Source organism: Perognathus longimembris, chromosome 1 (assembly GCF_023159225.1).
Source record: "Perognathus longimembris pacificus isolate PPM17 chromosome 1, ASM2315922v1, whole genome shotgun sequence".
In the NCBI taxonomy this organism is placed as follows: Eukaryota; Metazoa; Chordata; class Mammalia; order Rodentia; family Heteromyidae; genus Perognathus; species Perognathus longimembris.
Genome location: NC_063161.1, coordinates 45,775,156 through 45,802,393, shown reverse-complemented (window position 1 = coordinate 45,802,393; position 27,238 = coordinate 45,775,156). Strand labels below are relative to the sequence as shown.

At 40.5% G+C, this 27,238-nt stretch overlaps 1 protein-coding gene across 3 annotated transcripts in view; it reads right to left on the bottom strand.

Moving 5' to 3' along the window:
• Nucleotides 1–27,238, bottom strand: part of LOC125363334 (SAP domain containing ribonucleoprotein) — a 54,852-nt gene that overhangs the window by 20,149 nt on the left and 7,465 nt on the right. For 2 of the 3 annotated variants that reach the window (XR_007213216.1, XM_048362496.1), the window contains exons 3-9: nucleotides 27,091–27,137; nucleotides 26,593–26,660; nucleotides 22,390–22,441; nucleotides 20,420–20,493; nucleotides 19,971–19,999; nucleotides 17,007–17,032; nucleotides 13,683–13,751 (exon numbers count right to left, since the gene is read on the bottom strand). Coding sequence is in view for 2 of the 3 variants with exons in the window: in XM_048362496.1 (XP_048218453.1) it covers nucleotides 13,683–13,751; nucleotides 17,007–17,032; nucleotides 19,971–19,999; nucleotides 20,420–20,493; nucleotides 22,390–22,441; nucleotides 26,593–26,660; nucleotides 27,091–27,137 (365 nt within the window). In the remaining variant the exon portion in view is untranslated. The remainder of the gene's footprint in view (nucleotides 1–13,682; nucleotides 13,752–17,006; nucleotides 17,033–19,970; nucleotides 20,000–20,419; nucleotides 20,494–22,389; nucleotides 22,442–26,592; nucleotides 26,661–27,090; nucleotides 27,138–27,238) is intronic. The other variant, XM_048362507.1, reaches the window with a different exon arrangement.

Sequence of the window (27,238 nt, the reverse complement as noted above, 5' to 3'; positions counted from 1 at the left end):
CTTATATGTGTGAGGACAAATTCAAATCCAGAAATGCAGTCTGATATATCTTTACAAGTAGAAAGGACTATTTCAGAGAAGTTCAAGTATGGCGACTCATTTTTCCCTAGAAGTCTTTCCCTGGAGTGATGAAAAAAGACAGGGAACTAAGCTGGTCAATTTTTCCCCCATTACTGGGATCGAAACTAGGGCCTTGCACATATGATACAAGTGTTCTACCATTGAGCAACTCCCAACCCAAAATGGCTATAAATTTTGCAAAAGTAACAGGTAACTTCTGTTATTGTAAAGGAATCACTACCCTAAGATATTAGCAGTTCTCAGACCAATGTAATTTTCCAAGGGAACTGTAGTGAGGAAAAAGGAAAAGGGGAGCCTTATAATTACTTTCCTGAATCCCACTGCCATGTGACTGACTGATGGCAGGATGAAAAGCAGAGCCTAAGGGTTCTGTTGATGATAGATTAAGGACAACATGGCTTTGACTTTCCAGAGTTAAAGGTTATGAAACACTCCAGGGTAAGTGAGCTTCTAATTTCATACTCATAAGATAAATGACAACTGATGGCCTTTCCTCAGAAACACTTCAATGCTGGAATACATAGCTGTCATCTCTTGGCCCATTTCTGAAACCTATCTGAACTTATTTATTTCTAAGCCTTCATACCAATCAGATCACTGAATATAGAGCAGTAATAAAGTTAATGCATATAGTTTAGGAAGACTAAAGGTGAAAGACTAGACTAGCAGAGAATGCACCTTAAGAAATACATGGTAAAGAGATACTCTACTCACAAACATATACTAACTTCCTCAATATAACCATTTTTCCTACTCTTAGCACTCTCCAACTGTGAGACCAGAACCAACTTTCAGGGGCCGGGGCACTGTCCTTGAGTTTTTGTGCTCTACCACTTGAGCCACAGTTCCACTTCCAGCTTTTGTGGCAGTTAGAGATAAGAGTCTCCTAGACTTTCCTGCCCCAGCTGGCTTTGAACTATGATCCTCAGATTTCTGCCTCCCAAGTAGCTAGGATTACAGGCTTGAGCCATCATGCCAGGCTTTGCAGACTTTAAGCAAAAACAATTACCACTACCACTTTGTTCCCATTTCCTGGAATTTGTTACAACAAATAATATTTTAAGTGTACAGAGAAGTTACACCTTTGGGTTCCTCCCCTTAGGATATCCTCTCCTTTAGTCTGACAGCTTGTGTGTGAATGCCTAGAAAGTCCTGTATGGGTTATATTATCGTTTTATTTTAGATTTAACTTCCACTGTGAGAGAAAGCACGCACCATTTGTCTCTCTGAGCTTGGCTTAACCTCACTTAGCATGATTTGTTCTAGTCCATCCATTACCCTGCAAATGACATAATCTTATTCTTTCTAATGGATAAGCAAAATTCCATTGTGTCACAATCTTTCTTGTCTGGGCTGGTTTCAAACTAGGATCTTCAGATCTCAGCCTCCTGAGTAGATAGAATTACAGTCATAAGCAACTAGCACCTGGTAAGACTACTAGAATTTAAGACCACTTAAGAATTGTTATCTCCTATCTTCACAGACTTTGAAGCTCAAAATCACGGTCAGCTCAGAAGCACTCTTCTGACTCACCAGCTCCTATCACTTTTTCTTTCTCACATACAAATCAAGCTCTTTCCCCAGTCCCCATCCTCTTCATTGCCAGAGGAGGCTGACTAGGTCTTGCTCTAGCTGATTGTAGGACAAAGCAAAGCAAAGCAGCAAAGCTAAGCAGGTGGAGGAAATGAAGGCTTCACATTTGAGACCTCCAGAAATCAAGTTTCTATTAAAAGTCCCCACCTCCCTCCCTTAAAAGCCAGGAAGCTGATGCTTTTAAGGAAAAGTGATACAGAGTTTGGTAGAAATGTCAAGAAGTCAGTAGAGGGAAACTAAAACTTACGAAGGGAGGTTAAGTCTTATCTGGGACAAAGAATGAAGCAAAGACAGTTACCTGAATATTCAGAAATTTAGAATAAGTACCGGGAAAAGTCTTGTCATCTGGCATATTTAAAAAATGAAGGTGATTCTTGGCTCTACCCCAACTGAATAAATGTAAATGTCAAAAGGGAAGCCACACTGTAGGCAGGGATGTGAGGGGAAAACTGAGGGAAGGGGTGACGTTGTCCAAATGAGAAATGTGCACATTACCTGAGTTGTGAAATAGGTAACTCTTGTGTACAATACCTTAATAAAAACTATATATATATATATATATTAAAATATATTGCCCTCTGGCAATCCTTGTTTAAGTGCTACACATATCTCTGATAAAATACAGATGAAAATTTCAAAAACAATTTTTCATCAAGTCCAAATAAAGCTATTAGACTTTACTTTCCTCAACAAACACTAGGGATCTTCCAAAAAAGTTCATGCTTCTTACAGATAAGAAAACTATGAGGGCTGGGATTGTAGCTTAGTGGTAGAGTGCTTGCCTACTAGAATGCATGAAGCCCTGGGTTCGATTCCTCAATACCACATAAAAAGAAAAGGCCAGAAGTGGTGCTGTGGCTCAAGTGGTAGAGTGCTACACTTGAGCAAAAGGAGCCAGGGATAGTGTCCAGCCCCTGAGTTCAAGCCCCACAAACAACAAAAAAGAAAGCCATGAGAGAATCATAAAGGGTGTTGCATGTAGCACAACTATCTTTTTACTTTCCTAGTTCAAATAAAGAGCCTGAGAATGAGCTCAGTGGTAGACTGCTTGCCTCGCCACAAGGTCCTGGGTTCAACCCCCAGCATTGCAAGACAACAAATACAACAAAACCAACCAACAGAAAACCTTTTTCACAAATATAGCAGCACGATCTTAGTTCAATACAAGGAAAAACATAATATGAAAGGCTTAATCCCTGGGCTATGCTGTGTACAGTGGCTCATGCCTATAATCCCAGCTACTAGACTACACGAAACAATATAGGCCAATGGCCTGTAATCCTACTCAGGAGGATAAGATCTAAGGATTGTGGTTCAAAGCCAGCCCAGGCAGAAAAGTCTATGAGACTCTTAACTCTAATATACTACTCAGGAGGGTAAAAAAAAAATCCGGAAATGGAGCGATAGCTCAAATGGTAGAGCGCCAGCTGTGAGCACAAAGAGGCTCAGGGACAGTGCTCACAGGCTTCGAGTTAAAGCCCCAGGACTGGCAAAAAATAAAAGCTGGACACTGGTGGCTTATGCTTGTATTCATAACTACTCAAGAGGCTGAGATAAGAGAATTGCAGTTCAAAGCCAGTCTGCACAAGAAAGCCCATGAGACTCTTATCTCTAATTAACTACCAGAAAACTGTGACAGTGTGGCTCAAAGTGGTAGAGCACTAGCCTTGAGCTGAAGAGCTCAGAGACAGCACCCAGGCCCTGAGTTCAAGTCCCACAGCTGACACATACACACCCATCCCCCCAGCCTAGTATGGTGGTAACATGGCTGTAATCTCAGCACCCTGGAGGCAGAGAAAAGAGCCTGGGCTACATATGTAGACCCTTAAATAAACCAACCATAAAACATCAGAACACACTTCAGGTATACAGGAGCAAAATAGGGAGGTGGCTAGGATCAAGCACAAAAAAAGCATATTTTGCCCTATCAAATTGGTAAGAGAAAAAGAAACATCAATAAAGTAAAAAGGGGAAATTGGATTTGTCATAACGCTCACATATTTTGCTTATTCTTCTATAGCACTGAGGATATCGCCCATCCTTCAAGGGTACTCACCTTATAATTGTACATTCTCCTCAACAAGCAAATACCTAAACAGGGCATGAGAACAAAAATTCTACAACTGCCTCTACTTTATATCCCAAAATTCATTGCGCTCTCTCTCCTTTTCCTTCTCATTCCCTCCCACTCTCTTTCTTTCTTTGCCAGGGAACTGTCCCTGAGCTTTATCACTCAAGGATAGTGCTCTACCATTTGAGCCACAGCTCCACTTCCAATTTTCCCACCCAGGCTGGCTTCAAACCATGATCTTCAGATTTTAGTGTCCTGAATAACTAAGATAACCAGCATGAGCCACTGGTGCCCAGACTCACTAAGTTGCTGTCTAAAAGTCTACACCACGAGTTTCAAATATAATCTCAAGAATGTATCTCTGTATTATGAGAAATTAATACATAAAAAAGCCACATCTCCACTGTTAAGAATTAAAAAGCAGGCTGGGAATATGGCCTAGTGGCAAGAGTGCCTGCCTCCTACACATGAAGCTCTCGGTTCCATTCCCCAGCACCACACATATGGAAAACGGCCAGAAGGGGCGCTGTGGCTCAGGTGGCAGAGTGCTAACCTTGAGTGGGAAGAAGCCAGGGAAGGTGCTCAGGCCCTGAGTCCAAGGCCCAGGACTGGCCAAAAAAAAAGAATTAAAAAGCAAAAATCAGATATATACTTCAGATGTACAATCAATACTGCAAATGCATTTCTATTTCTGTCCTAAGGATCTGCCTGGAACTTATACATGTATATATGCATATATTTATTGTCTCAGACCAGGACTCGAACTTGGTATCTGAAGCTTTACTCATTGGTTGGCACTGTACCAAGTGAGCCCTATCTCCAACCCTCCATTGTTTTTGTTGTTGTTTTGTTGCCAATCCCGGGGCTTGGACTCGGGACCTGAGCACTATCCCTGGCTTCTTTATGCTCAAGGATAGCGCTCTGCCACTTGAGCCACAGCACCACTTCTGGCCGTTTTCTATGTATGTGGTGCTGGGGAATCAAACCCAGGGGTTCATATATACGAGGCAAGCACTCTTGCCACTAGGCCATATTCCCAGCCCTCTCTATATTTTTTTAAAGTGGGAAAAGACAGTAGCATAGAAAAGGGAAGAAGAAAGGAGTTAACTTCTTTTCTTTTCTTTTTTTTTTTTGGGCAGTCCTGGGGCTTGGTCTCAGGGCCTGAGCACTGTCCCTGGCTTCTTCTTGCTCAAGGCTAGCACTCTGCCACTTGAGCCACAGCGCCACTTCTGGCCATTTTCTGCATATGTGGTGCTGGGGAATTGAACCCAGGGCCTCATGTATACGAGGCAAGCACTCTTGCCACTAGGCCATATCCCCAGCCCCTGGAGTTAACTTCTAGGTTCTTATCTTCTACCATGCTCTGAGTTCAGGGTCTCACACTTACTAAGCTTGCATGCTTTCTGCTGGCACTCTATCAGTTGAGTCACACTTTCGGCATTGCTTTTTTTTTTTTTTTTTTTTGGCCAGTCCTGGGCCTTGGACTCAGGGCCTGAGCACTGTCCCTGGCTTCTTCCCGCTCAAGGCTAGCACTCTGCCACTTGAGCCACAGCGCCACTTCTGGCCGTTTTCTGTATATGTGGTGCTGGGGAATCGAACCTAGGGCCTCGTGTATCCGAGGCAGGCACTCTTGCCACTAGGCTATATCCCCAGCCCTCGGCATTGCTTTTTGCTAATTCTTTTGAAGAGGAATTCTTTTGTTGGACTTTTCTGTCTGGGCTGACTTCAAAAAATGATCCTCCAAATCTCAGCTTCCCAAACAGCTTGCAATACAGTTGTGAACCATACCCTCCTCACCTTCTAGAGTCTTCTAGAGATTATCAAGTTAAAAATACTCCATTTCAACCAAGACTCCATTTCAATCAATAAAGTTGGGGTGTGGTGGCTCCTGATTCAAAATTGCTATTCTAACTAAAGGAAAAGAATAAATAAGAGGACTATAGTTCAGTCAGGCCTAAATTAAAAAGGAGACCTTATTTGAAAAATAACAAGCAAAAAGGGTTGGGGGTACTAGACACAAGGTGGCTCGTGCCTATAATTTTGCTACTTAGAAGGCTGAGCTCTAATGACCATGATTGAAAGCCAGCAGGAAGCCAGCACAGGTAGCAAATGCCTGCAATCCTAGCTACTCAGGAGGCTGAGATCTGAGGGTTGCAGTTCAAAGCCAGCCCAGGCAGGAAAGTCTGTAAGACTCTTATTTCTAATTAACCACCAGAAAACCAGAAGTGGTGCTATGGCTCAAATGGCAGAACATTAGCCTTGAGCTGAAGAGCTCAGAGACATTGCCCAGGCCCAAAGTTCAAGCCCCACTATGGACAGGGGCAAACAGATCTGAGATACTTTGTCTTTGATTAGCAAAAAGCCAGAATTGGATATTGGCTCAAGTAATAGAGAGCACCATCTGTGAGCAATGAAGCTGAAAGCAGAGGCTCAGAGTTTAAGCCCCAGCACCAACACACACACATGGCTGAGGACATGGACCAAGTGATTGATCAAGAGAGTAACTGTTGCCTAGGCAAGCACCTTCAGTAGTCTATGAATATCCATACCATCATTTTTCGGGCAAGAAGAGCAATTATACTATTGTGGTGAGTACACAGAAAAGTCCATGTAACTATTAAATCTTATTTGAATTGAGCCCATATGTATAAACTGTTAACTTTATCAATGCCATCACAAACAAGTTATTACTCAAGTGTTAGGAGCTCAATTATTAAAATATATCTTAAGTATTCCTAAACTACTACAGTTCTTACAACATGAGAAGGCTTTAAATTCCAAAAAATTATTGAGCCAGGCACTGGTGGCTCATGCCTGTAATCCCAATTACTCAGAAGGCTGAGATCTGAGGATCTCAGTTCAAGGTCAGCCCAAGCAGAAAAGTCCATGAGGCTCTCCAATCAACTATCAAAAACCCTGAAGTGGAGCTGTGGCTCAAGTGGGAGAGTGCTAGCTTTGAGCAAAAAAGTTCAGGGATGCTCCCAGGCCCTGAGTTCAAACCCCAAGACTGGCACAAAAAAAGTAATTAAATAAAAAAAATCAAGAACTAGAAGTGTGATTCAAGTGGTAGAGTGCCTGCCCAGTAAGTGGATTTGTGTTCAAACCCCAGTATACAAACATATCATCACCAGCTCATTTCACTATAACAAAACAAGCAAAATCCCCAATACACACCCTATTTCCCTTCAAAATCAAATAACTTCCCAACCATCACTTTCCCCTTCCCATGAAGATTTCTAAGGATGGCTATACTTAGATTCATATAGTTAGCTCACATTTCACCAGTTAGGGAGTACCTGAGAGTAAATAGACATTATTCCACTTAGAAATGCATAGCTAGGGGCTGGGGATATGGCCTAGTGGCAAGAGAGCTTGCCTTGTATACATGAGGCCCTGGGTTCGATTCCCCAGCACCACATATACAGAAAATGGCCAGAAGTGGCGCTGTGGCTCAAGTGGCAGAGTGCTAGCCTTGAGCAAAAAGAAGCCAGGGACAGTGCTCAGGCCCTGAGTCCAAGGCCCAGGACTGGCAAAAAAAAAAAAAAAAAAAGAAAGAAAGAAATGCATAGCTAGCTACCTACTGGTTACCTCAATGTTATATCTATAATTAAATAAGAAACTAGATAAAAAAATTAAAAATAATTTACTTATATACTGCAAATAGCATTTAAGATGATTATTTCTTTTTGGTAATACTGCCGTTTGAATTCAGTTTCCTACTTGCTAGGCAGGTGCTGTACCATTTAAGCTATGACTCTAGCCCCGGTTGTGGCATAACTTAAGCCAGGTGTCTCAAGATACATTGTATGCATACTTTCATAAACGGAACTGAAACCCCTTTGTACAAACTACAAAAAAGAGAGCAAGAAAAGAAAGAGAAAATGGAAAGAAGGGAAGAAAGCCAGCCAGGTGTCAAGAGTGGCTCACACCTGTAATCACAACTACTTAGGAGGCTGAGATCTAGTGAAGTTCCAGGTATACAGGTTATGACCTCTTCTCAACCAACAGGGTGGCCTTTCATTCCAACTACAAGAAGGCTGAGATTTGAGTATTGCAGTCAAAGTTCCAGATCACAAGATTCCACCTCAATAGAAAAGTCACTCAGGGAACAATCCTACCCTAAGAATTAGACTTGCAAAAATTAGTGAAGGCATTTAAAGTAAAACAGACTCAACAGAATCCCTTCCTTTTTCAGGCTGTGTTAACTTTGGGGAGACAAGAAAGACATAATTTTTTTGGGGGGGGGGCCCAAAGTCATCAGTTTTGACACATCAGAGGAAGGAAGGAATGCAAAGACAGAGTAGAGTACTACACAGAAAGTTTTGTTTACTACAAAAGACCTTAGTGGTCTCAGCCACATCCTTTAGAAAAAGTCCAACCTTCTACCAGAAACTTCCCAAATATCTAGTCTATGTAAACAGGGCAAGGGACTAGCCAGTAACACTGATATAGTATCCAAAATGTTACCTTCTCAAATTTAAAAGCTTTTTGCCAAGCACTGGTGGCTCATGCCTATAATTGTAGCTACTCAAGAGACTGAGATCTGATAGCAGTTTGAAACCAGCCCAGGCAAGAAAGTCTGGGAGATTCTCAAATCCAATTAACCACCAAAAAGCAAAAAAAACAGAGGTGGAGCTGTAGCTCAAGTGGTAGAGCCCTAGCCTTGAGCAAAACTGCTCAGAGACAGTGCCCAGGCCCTGACTCCCACGCCACAGGACTGGCATAAGCAAAAAAAAAAAACTTTTCCTGTGAAAGTGTTAGATTTATATCCTTAACATTTGTTGTTGTTTTCTCTTCCTTCATAATTTTCCTAGGTGAAAAAAGTATGTCTAAAGTTTAGGGCACAGTGGGAAGGCAGAAGGAAAAAGCTAAGCAAAGAAAAACACCACTCCTGTTTCTCTAGTTCAAATAAGAATACATTTTTAAGAGCCCTGTGTAGAAGAGAGAAAAATTCCATTCTGCCCCTTTGCTCTTCCAAATTCCTATATCCAAGTGGTTTGACAGCAGTTGAATGGCACACATAATGACATCATTGATTGGAACCATAATAAAAGGGAATGAGAAGTTTTTGTGGGGGGATGGAAAGGGAAGGAGGTGAAGATGTATTTGTGTTACAGACAAAAGACAAGTTCTGTTCCTCAGCAGAGACAAATGAAGAACCAGATGACTGGATAAACTAAGGGCAGAGTTTCTCCTTTTGTCTCCTCTTTAAACAGCTCTTTCACCACTCCCTCAAGATTTGTTCCGTTGGGGCAGTAGAGGAGAAAAAGATGGGGAAAAAACAAAACAAAACCAGATACATGATTATACAATGCGTCTTTTCTTGAAAACATCAATTACTTACTTTCAAAGTATTGTAAATTAGGAGGAATACTAAAACTAGGTTACATTTTTGTTGAGCCATGACCAGGCACTGATGGCTCACACCTCTTAATCAAGAGGCTGAGATTTTTTGCTGTTGTTTTGATTTTTTGCCAGTCCTGGGGCTTGGACTCAGGGCCTGAGCACTGTCCTTGGCTTCTTTATGCTCAAGGCTAGCACTCTACCACCACTTGAGCTACAGCGCCACTTCTGGCTTTTTCTGTGTATGTGGTACTGAGGAATCGAACCCAGGGCTTCACACGTGCTAGGCAAGCACTCTACCGCTAAGCCACATTCCCTGCCCAAGAGTCTGAGATTTGAAAATGGAGGTTTAGAGCCTGCCTGGGCAGAAAAATATGTAACCCTCTTATCTCCAATCAGCCACCAAAAAGGGGCTGGGAATATGACTAGTGATAAAGCGCTTGCCTCAACCACCAAAAAGCCAGAAGTTGAGTCATAGCTCAAGTGGTAGAGTGCCAGCCATGAATGGAAAAGGTTAATTAGAGTTCAAGTCCTAGTACTGGGGGAAAATTTTTTTGTTGTTGTTTGTTGAGCTTTAAATGTTCTGAGAAATGACACCTATTCTGGAAACTCACTTAGGTTTATTTATCCACTCACCTTCATTTACTACTTCAACTATATACAGATGGTTTTCAATTTATGATGAGATTATACCCAATAAACCAGTCAAAAGATAAAAAGATTAAGTCAAAAATGCATTTAAACCCAGAGCCAGTGGCTCACATCTACAATTCTACCCACTCAGGAGGCCGAGATCTGAGGCTCATGGTTTGAAGCAGGCCCAGGCGGAAAGTCCATGAAACTCTTACTTCCAATTAACTGCCAAAAAACATAGAAGTAGAGCTGTAGCTCAAAGTGGTAGGTAAGTGCTCCAGGATAGCACCCAAGCAGGCCCTTAGTTCAAGACCCATGACCAACAGAAACAAAAAAGAATATCCAGCTATAATCAAAAAAGGCTAAGTGTGAGCACAAGGCCCACAGTTGAAACCCCGTGACTAGCACACGCGTGCACACAACATACACAAACCTATTAAAATGAACCACTGTATATAAGCAGCATTTTTATTCCTTGATTCCAACCCCAGGAAGTAAGGGAAATCAAAGATTTAAGTTTTACACTCAAGCACTGCTTCCTAAAGACATTTGGAAATATTTTAATAGCCAATAGTTAATCTACAGGTTACTTTTTAGCAGAAAATAGCTATAGTGGAAATTAGCTAAAAATAATCTATAGGCTGAGTGATGGTGGCTCATGTCTGTAATCTTAGCTACTCCGGAGGCTGAGATCTGAGGATCATGGTTCAAAACCAGTCCCAGCAGGAAAGTCCATAAGACTCTTATCTCCAGTTAACCACCAGAAAAAACAAAAGTGGTGCTATGGCTCAAAGCAGTAGCATGCTAGCCTTGAGCCCAGGGACAGTAGCCAGGCACTGAGTTCAAGCCCCACTTCCAATAAAAATAATAAAAATGTTTAGGTTACTCTTTTCAGCTTGTCATAGAACTTAATTCTTTTACCACTATCCCCTTTGAAACTAATCTACCAAATTCCTCATCACAGCTTACAGTCCTAAGATTCAGTTTCCTACTGACAATGTTGTATACATGACCCCACAGTTTGTAAACTGACAAATTTTAAAATTATAGACCCTCTAAGAAGGATGGACTAACTCCTAAATCCACAGTGAAAACGTCTTCTTCTGTTCATATTCCAATGGCTTAACACCAAAACCTAGGACTGATAGAACAGAACAGTTGCATCTTCCTTTATTTTGGATGGCAAGAGAGAATCAACATAAAGTCAAACATATTCCATGAACTGAGACCAAACTGCAATCTGTTAGCCACAGTGAAATTTGCATGACACTGGTACTCTCTTGTACTTGGAATCGACTCTGTCCCAGCTTCTTTGTTATTTCAACAAATTTCAGAGGCAATCTCTTCAAAAACAAAGAAGGCCTATTAGCTCTCTTGCTCTGAAGTAGTTCATCTCCAACTACTAATAAGTAGCAAAGATATATTACAAAAAGGCCATGAAAGTAACTGCTACACCTATTCAAGAATATTCTAGAAATGGAGATGTAAGCATGTGCAAAACCCTAGGTTCCATCTCCAGCACACAGATAGACCACTCCTACAATAACTAATTAGTAGAAGTTACCTATATAAGGAGGCACAAATGTAAAGAAACCCTGGTAATATTTTACTAGAGCAAAAGCAAAAAAAAAAAAAAAAAAAAAGGGGGGGGGGGATACAGTATGGTTCTATCTTCTAACACCAATCAATATAATCAGTAACAAATGCTTAGTATATTCCTAGAAAGAAGAGCCTCACCCATACTCCAGTGCTCTGTAAACCTGGGTTTGGCTTTTTTTTTTTCTTGGTGCAGGTACTGGGGCTTAAACTCAAGGCCTCATGCACTCACTTGGCCTTTTCACTCAGTCATTCCACCAGTTGGGTCACACCTCCAGTTCCAGCTTTTTATTGGTTAATTGGAAATAAGAGTATATTGGAGCCAAGTGCCAATGGCTCGTGCCTGTAATCCTAGCTTCTCAGGCTGAGATCTGAGGATCAAGATTCAAAGCCCAGGCAGGAGAATATGTGAGACTCTTATCACCAGAAAACTGGAAGTGGCACTGTGACTCAAAAGTGGTACAGCTCTAGCCTTGAGCTGAAGTGCTCAAGGACAGTAGCCAGAACCCAGAGTTCGAGCCCCATGACCCACAAAAAAGAAAAGAGTATACTGGACTTTTCTCTTTTTTGGCACTCTCCTTTAGCTTTTGTGCTCAAGGCTAATGCTCTATCACTTGAGCCACACCTCCATTTCCATCTGTTTCTGGCTAGTTAATTGGAGATAACAGTCTCAGATTTTCCTGCCTGGGCTGTCTTTGAAACTTGATCCTCAGATCTCAGGCTTGTTAGCAGCTAGGATTATAGGCGTAAGCCACCAGCCCTAGCTTCTAACAGACTTTTCTGCCTGAGCTGGCATTACACCATGATCATCAAATCTCAGCACCCTGAGTAGCTAGGATTACAGCAGGCCACCAGCGCCCAGCATTGTTTTATTTTATTATTAAAAAAAAAAAAAACAACAGTGGTCCACATCTACAATCACAAATTATTCAGGAGAGGTTGAGATCTGAGCATTGTGGATGGAAGCCAGCACAGGTAGACAATTATGAGAAGCTTTTGGGGGATTTTCATTTTATTTTGTTTTATTTTTTGGTGGTTGTTGTTTTTACCAAAAATAATGTCTTTTGGCCATTACAAATCAACTGTACTAGCTTGCCATCTTGATTTCCTCTATACAACTCTCCTTTCAAAGGTGAGTTTATTATGTGGCAGACCAAGTCCTGTCCTTTACCAATACGACTGACCCAAACACTACTTCTCTTAGAAGACACAGAAAACTGACAGGAAAAAAAATAACCAGTCAAGCACAAGACTGAAAAACAAGCTGGTAATCAATCAGAACCAACGAGGCAGATCTTATTTTTCTAGGTTTGGTTTTGTTTCAGGGGGTAAGAGGTTTCTTAGTCCATAGTCACCATATGGCTTATAGGAGAATAGGGATGCCATTCTATCTTCAAATAGTCCAAAGAATTGGATGAGACAATTTACAGCCGCTTGTGTAAAAAATGTCTATAAATGCCAGAGCCATTCTTTGCCTTGTCACTTCCCATTATCCTAAACCAACAGGATCCTATTCACTGAGAGCTGAGCTACAAACATGAATAGACAGACTTTTATTGGGCAGGGGAAAGGAAGAAGATGATGGGGTGTGGGAAGCCAGATTTCTTTAAGTTTCTATGTCATGCCTAATGTATTTGCTATTCTAGTACAGCTGAAAACTATAATATATAAGCAGTTATTCAAAAGTCAGCCTAGGGGGATGGGAATGTGGCTTAGTGATAGAAGGCTTGCCTAGCATGCATTAAGCCCAGGGTTTGATTCTTCAGTGCCACAAAACAGGAAAAGCAGGAAGTGGCACTGTGGCTCAAGTGGTAGAGCACTAGCCTTGAGCTGAAGATCTCAGGGACAGTGTCCAAGCCGAGTTCAAGCCTCATGACCGACAAAAAAAAAGGTCAGCTTAGGAAGAATAGCAAAGACTGTTTCCACAAATTTGTAATATGTTCCAACTGTAATTCCAAAACAAAAGAGACAAGCAGATGACTTAATCAGTCAAAACAATACTTAAGCTGGGCACTGGTGGCTCATGCCTGTAATCCTAGCTACTCAGGAGGCTGAAATCTGAGGATTGCTGTTCAAAACCAGTCCCAAACCAACCAGGGCAGAAAAGCCCATGAGACTTTTATCTCTAATTAACAACTCAAAAACTGGAAGTGAAGCTGTGGGTCAAAGTAGTAGGAAAGCTAGCCTTGAGCAAAGAGCTCAGGGGCAACACTGGGGCCTCGAGTTCAAATCCCACGAGCAACAAATGTTAATAATAATACATTCTTAGAAGACAGCTACATTCTCACAAGAGTCCTCAATCTGTATAAACCTGCCAAGATGATTTAATATTGTGAAAACAGCACTTACATCCAATCTACATTACCTTTCTAGAGATTGAAGAGACATTCAAACCAAATCTTTGTGCTCTTTCCTTTAGCTTATCCAGGTTAACCTACAAAAATATAGGGATACTTTTAAAAAGAAAAAAAGAAAAGAAGGCAGAAACTATGGTAAAAAGCTAAGAATTCAGAAAAGCTTAAAGCATCAAAACAGTGTGGTAGTACACACTTGTAATCCCTGTACTTGGGTGGGGTGAGGCAGGAGATCTGAGTTTGATGCCAATGTGGGGCTACATAGTCATTCCCAGGCCAGCCTGGGACACTGCCTGGAAAAAAACAAACAACCCTATAACCTGTAACATCAAAGACACCATATTATGACAAACTTGGGAACTAAAGTAGCACCTATGCACTCCAATGATTACTAAAAAGCCTCTTCTGGAATGCATGAAGGTTTTAGTCCAATCTCTATTTGTCAAAGGCAGCTAAGATCAAAGTAGGCCAAACATGGCTTGAAAAAGCAACCAAATATATAAAATATTACCTCCAAACAACTCCATCATTCATAGCCCAATCCCATTTTTAAACACAGCTTCTGAAAATAGTTAACTCTATCTTCATGCAAAGACGAACAACCTACCACTCAGCACTTGTAATCTTGAGAAGACAAATATACTGCCACTATCCAACCTGGTTCTCTACCCTTTCTTGTGGGAGCCTTGGTATAAAAGTTGTTATCATAGGTTTAGAACACATTTTAAAAAATAATAACAACACTGACAAAACATTTGAATTTCACTTACAACACCAAATAATAACTCTTTCAGCAGGATTTTATAAAGCTGAACATTTTAACACAGCATGTTTCCATTTTCTAAACATGCTGACTTGATCACAATGGCTTAGAAGGCCATTCTTATTTTAACATTCTTTACTATCAGATTTTGTATTTAGTACAAATACAACTTTTAAACTGCTTCCACAGATTTTCTTGTGGTTAAGAATTAGAAGTTGGGCTGGGAATATGGCCTAGTGGCAAGAGTACTTGCCTCCTACACATGAAGCTCTCAGTTCGATTCCCCAGCACCACATATATGGAAAACAGCCAGAAGGGGCGCTGTGGCTCAGGTGGCAGAGTGCTAGCCTTGAGCGGGAAGAAGCCAGGAAAGGTGCTCAGGCCCTGAGTCCAAGGCCCAGGACTGGTCAAAAAAAAAAAAAAAAAAGAATTAGAAGTTATCAGCCAGATGCCAGTGGCTTACATCTGTAATCTTAGCATCTCAGGAGGTTGAGATCTCAGGATTGCAATTTAAAATCAGTCTGGTAGATAGGGGCTGGGGATCTGATTCAGCGGAAGAGTGCCTGCCTGGCGAGCACAAGGCCCCGAGTGCGGTCCCCAGCTCTGGGAAAAAAAAATAACATAAAAAAAAAAATTAGTCTGGCAGAAAAGTCTGCAAGAGGACTGGGAATATGGCCTAGTGGCAGAGTGCTTGCCTTGTATACATGAAGCTCTAAGTTCAATTCCTCAGCCCCACATATATAGGAAAAGCCAGAAGAGGCGCTGTGGCTCAGGTGATAGAGTGCTAGCCTTGAGCAGAAAGAAGCCAGGGACAGTGCTTAGGCCCGGAGTCCAAGCCCGAGGACTGGCAAAAAAAAAAAAAGTCTGCAAGATTAAAGCTGGATTGGAGGTGTGGACCAAATGGCAAAATACCAGCTATAAGCAGAAAAAGGTAAGCCAGAGTGCAAAGTGAGTTCAAGTCCCAGTACTAGAATTAAAAAGAACAAAATTAGACACTACCACCAACTGCTAGTAACACCAAGTAGCTAGCTAGTAATTCTAGCTACTCTGAAGGCTGAGAACTGTAGGATCACAATTCAAGGTCAGCCAGCACAGAAAAGTTTGCTGAATCTCATCTTCAAAATAATCACCAAGCGGGGCTGGGGATATGGCCTAGTGGCAAGAGAGCTTGCCTCGTATACATGAGGCCCTGGGTTCGATTCCCCAGCACCACGTATACAGAAAATGGCCAGAAGTGGCGCTGTGGCTCAAGTGGCAGAGTGCTAGCCTTGAGCAAAAAGGAAGCCAGGGACAGTGCTCAGGCCCTGAGTCCAAGGCCCAGGACTGGCCAAAAAAAAAAAAATCACCAAGGGCTGGGGATATGGCCTAGTGGCAAGAGTGCTCGCCTCGTATACAGGAGGTCCTAGGTTCAATTCCCCAACACCACATATACAGAAAATGGCCAGAAGTGGTGCTGTGGCTCAAGTGGCAGAGTGCTAGCCTTGAGCAAAAAGAAGCCAGGGACAGTGCTCAGGCCCTGAGTCCAAAGCCCAGGACTGGCCAAAAAAAAAAAAAAAAAGACAAAATAATCACCAAAAAGTAGGGCTGGAGCCGGGCACTGGTCGTTCATGCCTGTAATCCTAGCTACTCAGGAGGCTGAGATCTGAGGATCATGGTTCAAAACTAGCCAAGGCAGTAAAGTCTGTAAGACTCTAACCTCCAATTAATCACAGAAAAAGCCGTAAGTGGTGCTGTGGCTCAATGGTAGAGTGCTAGCCTTGAGCAAAGGAGATCAGGGACGGCACCCAAGGCCCAGAGATCAAGCACTATGACAGCAAAAAAAAAAGAAAAAAAAAAAAGGACTTAAAGTGTTTGCTCAAGTGGTAGAGTATCAGCCTAGAAAGAATAAAGCACCAACTTCAAACTCTAGCTGGGGGGGAGGGGGGATGTGGGGGGGAATCAGAGCTGGGCATATGACTTAGTGGTAGAGTGCTTGCCTAGAATGCATGAAGCCCTGGGTTTGAGCCCTCAGCACCACATATACAGGAAAAGCTAGAAATGGCACTGTGGCTCAAGTGGTAGAGTGCCGGCCTTAAGCAAAAACAAGCCAGAGACAGTGCTCAGGCTCTGAGTTCAAGACCCAGGAGTGGCAAAAAAAAAAAACCCTAAATTTGTAGTAGCAGCAAAAAAAAAATATAAAAATAAATGTAAAGGTATTACCTAAAGCCAATGGACAAGGCCTGAAATTCCAGTACCATAAGACAAAGAGATTGTTCTCTAACTAACAACATTTATTTATCCTTCTAAACAAAGAGACAAGTAGCAGCACGAAAGAAGTCTAAAAAAAACAGTGAAGAAATGGCAATTATCCTAACTCTTCTGTATCTCAATCATTTTTTCATTATTATTGTTATTATATTTTTAGGTTTGGGAAAACTTTTTTTCATAAAGCAAAGGACATATTACTATACATATCATTATTCAGGACATGTATCAAAAAAAAGGTACCAAACCAAGGAAATCTCTCATTTTAAAAATTAACTGTATAGAGTTAAGATCTAGTTTTACAAGGAATTAAAAAAAGATTGCATACCATAGTCTTGTTGTCAGATGACAGACCTAAGGAAGCAAATAAGAGTTTTATTTAATATTCTTAAAAGTCATAAAGAAAGTCAGTAATCTGACAGCATAAAAAGCTGGAAGTGGCACTGTGGCTTAAGTGATAGAGTGTTAGCCTTGTGCAAAAGAAGCTCATGGACAGGGCGCTCAGGCTGAGTTTAAGCCCAGGAGACACACAGACACACACACACACATTAATCATACAGCTGGTCATCACTGGTAGCTCATCTATGTAATCCTAGCTACTCAGGAGGCTGCAATCTGAGGATCACAGTTTGAAGCCAGCTCGAGCAATCAAGTCCATGAAGTTCTTACCTCCCATTAACGACCAAAAAAAGCCACAGTTAGAACTGTGGCTCAAGTGGTAGAGTGCTAGCCTTAAGGACAAAAGCTCAAGGATAGCATACAGGCCCAGAGTTCAAGGGCTATCATTCTACCACTTGAGCCCCACTCCTGACTACTGGGATTATAGGTATATACTTCCACTCTGGGTTTAGACTTGTTTTTTTGTTTTGTTTTGTTTTTATTCAAGGAAGGGATACTGAAGGGTAAAGAGGATTTAAGTAGGTTATACTCACATGTATGCACACACACAAAGATAGTAAATGAAGCCTATCAGATACGCACAAATTGACTAATTTATGGTGTACACAAAAGAGGATTCCAGTGGTGTACCATCTTTGAACAACTAGGTTGCAATTCATCAAAATGAATACTAGAAACTTGGAATATGCACCCTGTGAAAGCGGGTGTCCATGAGAGGGGTGAAGATTAAAGAAGAGAAGAAGAGTGGAAACAGTCATAATAGTCAATGTACATATGTCAAAATGAAACCAGGTAACTTACAGGAATGAGTGGGGTTAGAAGAGATGGAGAATGATGTACCAAGGAACATTGTACTCATAAACTGCCATATTGAATCAAAACTCCTTTGGTAAAATATATTAAAGATAACTTTAAAAATGGGCAAAAACAGTGTTTAAGAAGGAGAGACGGGGAGCATATGGGAATTGAATAAACAGGATGGAATTGCTCAGAGTACCCCGTACACATGCATAGAATATCATAGTGAAATTTCCTTACACTGTTAATGTAAGCTAAATTTTTAAAAATATTAGCTGTGAAAAAATTTAACTCCACAAACATAAACTTACACAAAATATACTCATGAGGATCATAAGCACGCGTGACAAAATATAGTCAAAGGTGTGTCATCAAGTTGAGTTTAGATGCAGTCATTAATGTAATTATTTGATTATGCAACAAATACCTGTTAGAGGTGCATTTTATACTAGAAAATGTTTTAGTTGGTGTAATTAAGAAGACTCCCTAGGTTGGGCTTCTGGGGCACTACCTGTGATTCTAGTTATTCAAGAAGATAAGATCTGAAAAATCATGCTTTGAAGGAAGCTTAGGGAAAAATACACAAGACTCCCTTTTCCAAAATAGCCAGCATAAAGCCAGGCTGGGAAGCATTGCTCAATTAGTTTAAAAAAAAAAAAAACAAAACCATTTGAGTGACCATGAGGAGCAAGACTTACTTGTTTTTGTGCCAGTTACTGGGGATTAAACTCAGTGCCTGGGTACTGTCCTTTAGCTCAAGGCTGGCATTCTAACACGTGAGCTATGCCCTCACTTCCAATTTTGCTAATTAGTTGGCAATCAGAATCTCATGGACTTTCCTGCCTGGTCTGGTTTCCTATTTTGATCCTAGCCAGGCACTGGTGACTCATGCTTATAATCCTAGCTACTCAGGAGGTTGAGATCTGAGGATTGTGGTTCAAAGCCAGCCAGGGCAGGAAAGCCCATGAGACTCTCATCTCCAATTTAGCCTCAAGAAAACCAGAAGTAGCTCAAAGTGGTAAAGCTCTAGCGATGGATGAAAAGCTCAGGGACAGTGCCCATGCCTTGAATTCAAGCCACATAACCAACAACAACAAAAAATTGATCCTCAGAGCTCAGTTTCCTCTGTAGGTAGGATTCAGGCATGAGTCATTGGCACCCAGCTAGAATTTTATTTTTTAGCATAAAACAGTCTGCCATACTACACATAGATTTATCTATCCAGTCACCTACTGTATATTTATTTATTTAGCCAGTCCTGGGGCTTGAAGTCAGGGCCTGGGCACTGTTGAACTTCTTTTGCTCAAGGCTAGCACTCTACCACTTGAGCCATGAGGAATGGAACCCAGGGCTTCACACATGGTAGGCAAGCACTCTACCACCAGGCCACATTCCTAGCCCCTCTATTGTATATTCTATTATTTTTAGTTGTTTTGTTTTTTTGCCAGTCCTGGGGCTTGAACTCAGGGCCCGAGCACTGTCCCTGGCTTCTTTTTGCTCAAGTCTAGCACTCTACCACATGAGCCATAGCGCCCCTTTTGGCTTTTTCTATATATGTGGTGCTGAGGAATCGAACCCAGGGCTTCATGTATACAAGGCGAGCACTTTACCACTAGGCCATATTCCCAGCCCTTGTTTTTAGTTATTAATAACTAAAAATAAATCTTTTAAGCACATTCAAGATTATTTCCTTGTAAGTTCTTAGAAGTAAAATAATGAAGGTAAAAGATAGTCTTTTCCCTTTTACCACTTACACCATCCCATAACACTAATTTTATGATGATAAGAAAAGTAATTTCATTCTGATTAAACAATAGACTAAGTAAGAAAAGTAGTAGAAAAGTCTCTGGGCATATCCAGGGAAGCCAAGACAAATGATGGCAGCTCCTCCTATTTCTTGTAACATCAGAACCCTCTCTTACTTACTTGCTTGGAAATCTTAAATATGCCTTTACCTAAAGCAACACAAATGCTGCAACCACTTAAGGACTTCCAGAGCTAACATGTTTACCTTAGTTTGAAGAAATTAAATCTTTAAAAAAAAAATCAAAACAGAACGTAAGTAACTTTCTCAGATGAATCTCTGTAGTCTTACCTTTTGTTGGAACAGAAGAAATTCCAAACCTGCAGGAACAAAAACAAGCTAAATTTTAGGAAGCTGTTCACACTCCTGGTTGTCTGTCCCCATGTCAAGGGTACATGACACTTCTAGCTTGTGATCTCAAGTTTTGCAATCATTAGCTAATTCTAACAACCCTATGAAAGAGGTTCACTTTACTCTCCTTCTCACCAAGAGTGAAGGGACGATACTAAAAGGAATCTTTATCAGTCAGTTCCTGACGTACCTATTATAAAACTTTATCAATAATCAAGTCCAATCTATACTACATTCAATTAGCAGAGATATTGTAACAGAGTTAAAATGTGTTCATTTCCTTTTAGCTGGGCCATTATTATAATTAAAATCAACACTTATAACTAAAAGTAAAAGTCATACCACTGGGCCTTCAAATCTATGAGGTCCAAAAAGCTGGAGACACTCACCTAGCTGCACGAGCAGCTTTCTTACTCTCCAAACTCACAGGTACATTGAATCGTTCAGCTCTCTTCTGCATTCTCTAAGTGATGACAGATGAAAGATAAGAAGAAAAATTTCAGTTTCTGGATTTTAAAAGTTGGTCAGAAGCCAGGCAGCACTGGTTCATGACTATAATTCTAGCTGCTCAGGAGGCTGAGATCTGAGGATCCCAGTTCAAAGCAAGTTCAGGCAGTAAAGTCCATGAGACTCTTATCTCCAATTAATCACTAAAAAGCAGAAAGTGGATCTGTGGCTCAAGTGTTGAGCATTAGCCCTGAGTACAAATGCTCAGGGGCAACTCCTAGACCATGAGCTCAAGTCCCAGGATTAGTACAAAATAAAAAGGTTGGTTAAAGGGGCTGGGGATATAGCCTAGTGGCAAGAGTGCCTGCCTCGGATACACGAGGCCCTAGGTTCGATTCCCCAGCACCACGTATACAGAAAACGGCCAGAAGCGGCGCTGTGGCTCAAGTGGCGGAGTGCTAGCCTTGAGCGGGAAGAAGCCAGGGACAGTGCTCAGGCCCTGAGTCCAAGGCCCAGGACTGGCCAAAAAAAAAAAAGGTTGGTTAAAGGTTTACTTTACAAACATCAGTAGTTTTAAGGATCTAAACTTAAAACACTGACAGGCATAGAGTATATTAAGTTGTATGTATCCTAAAGCTTAATGGAACAGCTATTTCCAGAAATCAAACACATACACACACAAACTCCACATTCATGCTCTAGAAACAAAAAGGAAGAATAATATAAAACCCATCACTCTATAAAACCCAAAACATAAAAGTTACATTTGGCTGGTCTTTGAAAAGTGATTTAAAAAAAAAAAAGAAAAGTGATTTTAAAAATAATTTGGGAGCTGGGAATATGGCCTAGTGTCAAGAGTGCTTGCCTCGTATATATGAAGCCCTGGGTTCGATTCCCCAGCACCACATATATAGAAAATGGCCAGAAGTGGTGCTGTGGCTCAAGTGGAAGAGTGCTAGCTCTAAATAAAAAGAAGTCAGGGACAGTGCTCAGGCCCTGAGTCCAAGACCCAAGACTGGCAAAATAATAATAATAATAATAGTAGTAATAATTTGGTTCTAATTGTAATGGTAATTTTTCAGTTAGAAATGGGGCAGCATCATCTCATGGCATTCTAAAATTTCAATTGTTTCCACCTTTGAAAGGTATAACACTGAACAGAAAACCTCAACTAGAAGCTGGTTTCAGAGATCCTGAGACAGAATCCAAAGAAATCTCAATCTCATCTGCTAGCAGGTAGTATTTTTTTTTTTAAAACCAGTCCTGGGGCTTGAACTCAGCACCTGGGCACTGTCCCTGAGCTTCTCTAGGCTCAAGGCTAGCATTCTATTGTCACTTGAGCCCCAGTGCCATTTCTGGCTTTTTCTGTTTATGTAGTACTGAGGACTCAAACCCAGGGCTTCGTGCATGCTAGGTAGCACTTTACCACTAAACCAAAATCCCAGCCCAGGTAGTAATTTAAAGGAGACACTATCACAGCTACTTTTTCAAGACATAATCCTATCAAACGCTAATCATAGGTTTATATACAACTTTATAACAGAGTTCCTGTAAGACCACAGAATTATAAACAAGACTATTTCAAAGCTGACACTCTGTGTCAAAGAGTAGTTAGAATTCCACCATTAAAAGCTGTCAATACTGACTTTCTGCTGTGAATAAGATTTTGAAATGATCATACAGATAAAATAAAGGGTAAAAAGAGAGAGAGAGAGAGAAATGGCTGGGCATGATAGCACATGCCTGTAATCCCAGCAATCAAGAGGCTGAGACAGAAGGCCCATTAGTTTGAGGTCATGCTGGGCTCCAGAGCAAGATACTGACTTAAAAACTCGCAACAGAAAGAGACAGACACAGAGGCACAGAGACAGAGAAATGCTGACACTGCTCTACCAAGGAGCAGAATTCTTACCTCAGTCTGTGATATTTCAGATGTAATTTTTACTACTTTCTTCTCTGCTGCCCTGGAAAAGAAAGATTTTTCAGAAATCAGGAGATTGGTATTTTACATCAAAACCTTAGAAATGTAATAGAAGTTGCCTGAGTCATGGACCTCTAATCCATATCCTCTGCCACTGCTGTTTTTTTCCCCTGCAACCTCTTAATCCAAAGAAATCTGAAGTCCACTAAAACTCTGGTTCCTTGAACTGTCATCTACTGAGAAGAAAAAGTTCAAATAAGACTAGGTTTTTTTATTTGAAGAGGAAAAAAGTCATCAGAAAAAGAAATCTAGTTTAATATTCTGGACCAAAGAGAAACACTCAAAGGATGCCAAAAAATGATTTTGCTTTTTCCTAGGAACTTTAAATTTACCTTTGAACTAATGACGAGTTGTCCAACCCTAATTTAAATACCAGCTTTCAATTTTTATCACAACTAATGAGTGCCCAATAAGCCCCAATTTCCTTGTTTTACAAATCCCTTATTTCTCCCAAGGGGACTGTAGCTCTAACTGAAACAGTCAAATTGGAACAAATAAAAATGCCAAAGAGAATGAGAAGAAAAAAGGTTAAGAGGGGCTTGAATTAGGAAAACATGACAAGTTACAGGCAAAAGGTTTAAGAGAAAACAAAAGAGGGGGACCGAAGGGGCGGGAGACAAAGCTCAGAAGTACCTAGGATAAATGGAAGGGCATTAACTCTCCAACAAACAACTCCAATAAAACTGTGGGTCATAACCAGTCTCATTAAGGTCCCTCATTTAGAGACATGGATAGCTTTTGTTCCAATACCCTGGACACTTTTCCCATTTGATGCCCTGAAAGGTAGTAAGGTTTTAATGACATTTTCAGAGGAAGCAATTCTAGAACAGGAACTTACACTCTCCCCACCACCCGTTCCTTTTGTTGGGAGGTCCCTGAAGCAAAAGACAAGCAATGGGTGCCCCCTGCTGACCATAACTAAGTCCTACAACATTTAATTGCCTTGGGTGCAAAACAAAAAAACAAACCTGCCATTAAACTAGAAAGCTATGTTTTTGAAGAACCTGGGGCCAGAGGTGAAGCAGAGGATTTAGTTCTGAATATGCAATGGCATTTTCTGCCTTATTCTAGCACACACTCACAAAATAAAGGACCACAGAAGTTTAATGTTTTACTTGAAGACCAATGTCATTAAAAGAGCAATCCCCTCCATCAACCACAAGTTAATGACTTCCTTTGTTCTCATCTTTAAAGACAATCATTGTAATAGATCTCATGGCAGAAAGGGAACTAATCCAAGAGAGTTCAGAACTGCTTATATTCCAACTCTTTTAAACACAGCTAAAACTCACGGAACAATGCCTATCACATTCTGGGGGCACAGGGTATATTTCCAGTATTCACTGTCAGTCACAAAAACTGCTCTCTAAACTATGGGGACCCAGAATCTTTCTGTATATACTTTAGTCTAAAACCACAAGTATGCCTCAGAAAAACAAAGTCAGCACCATCATCCCCTTTTAAACGTCCTTATTTCAAAATTCAACAATAGAATTTAAGCTCCATAAACAAGATGACTGCACATTTAATAAATGCTAAATATAATGAACTTCTTCCAAAGCTCTACCAACTTTCCAACCTCAATATTTTAACCTAAAGAAGCTAATTATCACTGTATTCATTTGATCTTCCTTCTTGTCCCAGAAGTCTCCAAATATTCCTATTTTAAGGTTCTCACTAAGTCATGTTCTCAAGGCACTGTATCTTCAATAGGAGCCAGGCTACTGCCTGACTCACACATGTAATCTCAGCTACTCAGCAGCTGGAGATCAGGAGCATCGCAGTTCAAAGCCTGGGCAAAAAAGTAAGCAACATGTCTTAACAACAACAAAAATTGGCACAGTGGTGTGTACCCGTCATTATAGTTAGCTGTGAAGCCAACTAACTGCAGTTGGGACTGCAGTCTAGGCCAATCCATGTAAAAACCTGAGATCCTGTGTTAAAAACACAGAGTAAAAAGGGTTGAAGACATGGCTCAACTGAGAACTCCAGTGGAACAAGCAAGCAAGCAAACATGATGTCCAGAAATCAAAGCCCAATATAGGCAAAAACAAAACAAAACTGCTATTCACTTAAGCTAGGCACCAGGGCTCATGTCTATAAATTTAAACTCTTCAGAAAGATGAGATCTGGAGGATCAAAGTTTGAAGCTAACCCAAGCAGAAAATCCAAGACACTATTTCCAAAAATAATCAGCAAAAGCCAGGCAGAGGCATGACTTAAGTGGTAGGAGTTGAACAAGCAAGTAATGAGCAAGCCAATACACTGACTTACATTCTCAGTGCCAGCAAAAATAAGGTTATTATATAGGAAAGATCACAAAACATAAAAGAAGACTCAGAACCTGTGTATAGAGCATTTATCTGTATATACATAAAAACACACATACATTCCTATACACACACAAGAGGTGAAATACCCTCAAAAGAATCTACTAGAAAACTTCTGTAAAGGCTTAATGGAAGGAATAAGGATGTAACTTAGTAGTATAGTGTTTGCCTAGAATATACAAGGTCTTGAGTTCAATCTCAATTTCAATTTCCTTGGGATAAAAAAATCTAACAGGAGGTACTTATGTTTGTATACTCCTCCATGTACTATTTCTCTTTTTTTATATTTAAGTCTATTTCATATACCTATCAGAAACAAAAATAATAAAAGGAACTCAACTTTTCTTTTTTCTTTTTGGATCAGTGGTGGGGCTGAACTCTGGGCCTGGGCACAGTCCCTGAGCTCTTCAGCTCGACAATTGCTCTACACCAACACATTCAGTTTTCTGATAGTTAATTGGAGATACAAGTTTCACAAACTTTCCTTCTCCAGCTGGATTTGAACCACAATACTCAGATCTCAGCCTTCTGAGTAGCTAGGATTACAGGTGTGAGCCACTGGTGCCCGGCCTCAATTTTTCTGAATATGCTAACAAAATGGCTAAATATGTTGGGAGAGAACTCTCCCTCAAAATGCCTATGATCAACATTGTAGGATGATTTAAACAAACTGAAACCCATTTTTTTATTCTAATATTTGTCTTCCCTCCACTAAAGCATATCAAAAAGAAAGGATACAGTGTTACTTGAGAAATAAAACCTCTGCTCAACTGCCTCCTTCATTACAAAACTCCTTTTATACAGGTCTACATTTTTTTTACTGGTTAACTAGAAAGAAGAATTTCACCAACAATTCTGCCCTGGCTGGCTATGAACCACAAAACTCAGATCTTATGATTCCTGAATAGCTAACTAAGATTATAGGGATGAGCCACAAGTACCTTGGCCATTTTATATTTTTCTGTAAGAGTGTAATTCTAGAAGAGTAACAGTTTACAGAATTTTATGTTTACAGACAATCTTACAGATTCTGCAGAATAATTCTTATGATAAACCTATGAAAGAACTAAGGCTGGGGCTGGGAATATGGCCTAATGGTAGAGTGCTTGCCTCATATATATAAAGTCCTGGGTTCAATTCCTCAGCACCACATAAACAGAAAAAGCCAGAAATGGTGCTGTGGCTCAAGTGGTAGAGTGGTAGCCGTGAGCAAAAAGCAGCCAGGGACAGTGCTCAGGCCCTGAGTTCAAGCCCCAGGACTGTTTAAAAAAAAAAAAAAGAACTAAGGCTAACACTGAACTATATCTGGGCTTGAAGACACGTGGTTTTAATCACCTGTTGTACAACCTGAAGAAAAACTTTTACTTTACCTGAAAATTTCTGGGGTTTTTGTGCTGTTGTTTCATTTTTGTTTATTTTGTGCCAGTACTAGAGCTTGAACTCAAGGTCTCACACTTACTTAATAGTTTTTATGCTCAAGGCTGGTGCTCTAGCACTTGAGACACACCTTCACTTCCAAGTTTTTTCATAGTTAACTAGATATCGGTAAGTCTCTCAGACTTGTCTGCCAGAGTGGCTTCAGACCTCAATCCTCAGATTTCAGCCTCCTAAGTAGCTAAAATTATAGGCATGAGCCACTGATGCCTATTCTTCTGAAAATTTCTAATTAACCAGAAATAAAAGCTAATGGGAACATTTAAGAGGTAAATAGAATTGAAACTAAATCCACTAAAAATAGCACAATATATTCATATATGCATTATATATGCATTATATTCAGATTATTTTTTAAAAAGACAATTACACATCAACAGTTTTTTCAGGGGGTTCTTCTTCTTTGACAGGCAGCTCTATGGGCTTTGGTTCTTCTTCCTAAAATGAAGTAAAACAAAAAAGGTTAACTGGGCTGTGAATGTGGCTTAGTAGTAGAGTGCTTGCCTAGCATGCATGAAGCTCTGGGTTTGATTCCTCAGTACCACATACACAGAAAAAAGCTAGAAGTAGTGCTGTGGCTCAAGTGGTAGAATACTAGCCTTAAGCAAATGAAATTCAAGGACAGTGTCCAGGCCCTGAGTTCAAGCCCCAGGACTGGCAAAAAAAAAAAAAGGTTACCATGAATCAACAGTAGTAAATACCCATCAACAAAAGAATATTACAACCCCAAAATGAACAAATCTCTCAGAATTTTCACTCTGTTCTTGAGCTCCCCAAATAAATTAGCATCTAAATACTGTAATGGTTGATATTTAGCAATACTGGCCAAGGCAGTAGCACATTACCAAGCCAATTTTTTCCAACTTACCTCTGTTTCATCTCCCAATACATCTTCTTCATTTGCCTCTTCTTCAGCTAAAGAACATTAAAATATTCAGGTCAAACTACATTACAAAAACAAAGTTAAAATCTCTTTGTTTTCCAAAAATAAAATTAAGCAGTGAAGGCAGAATCAA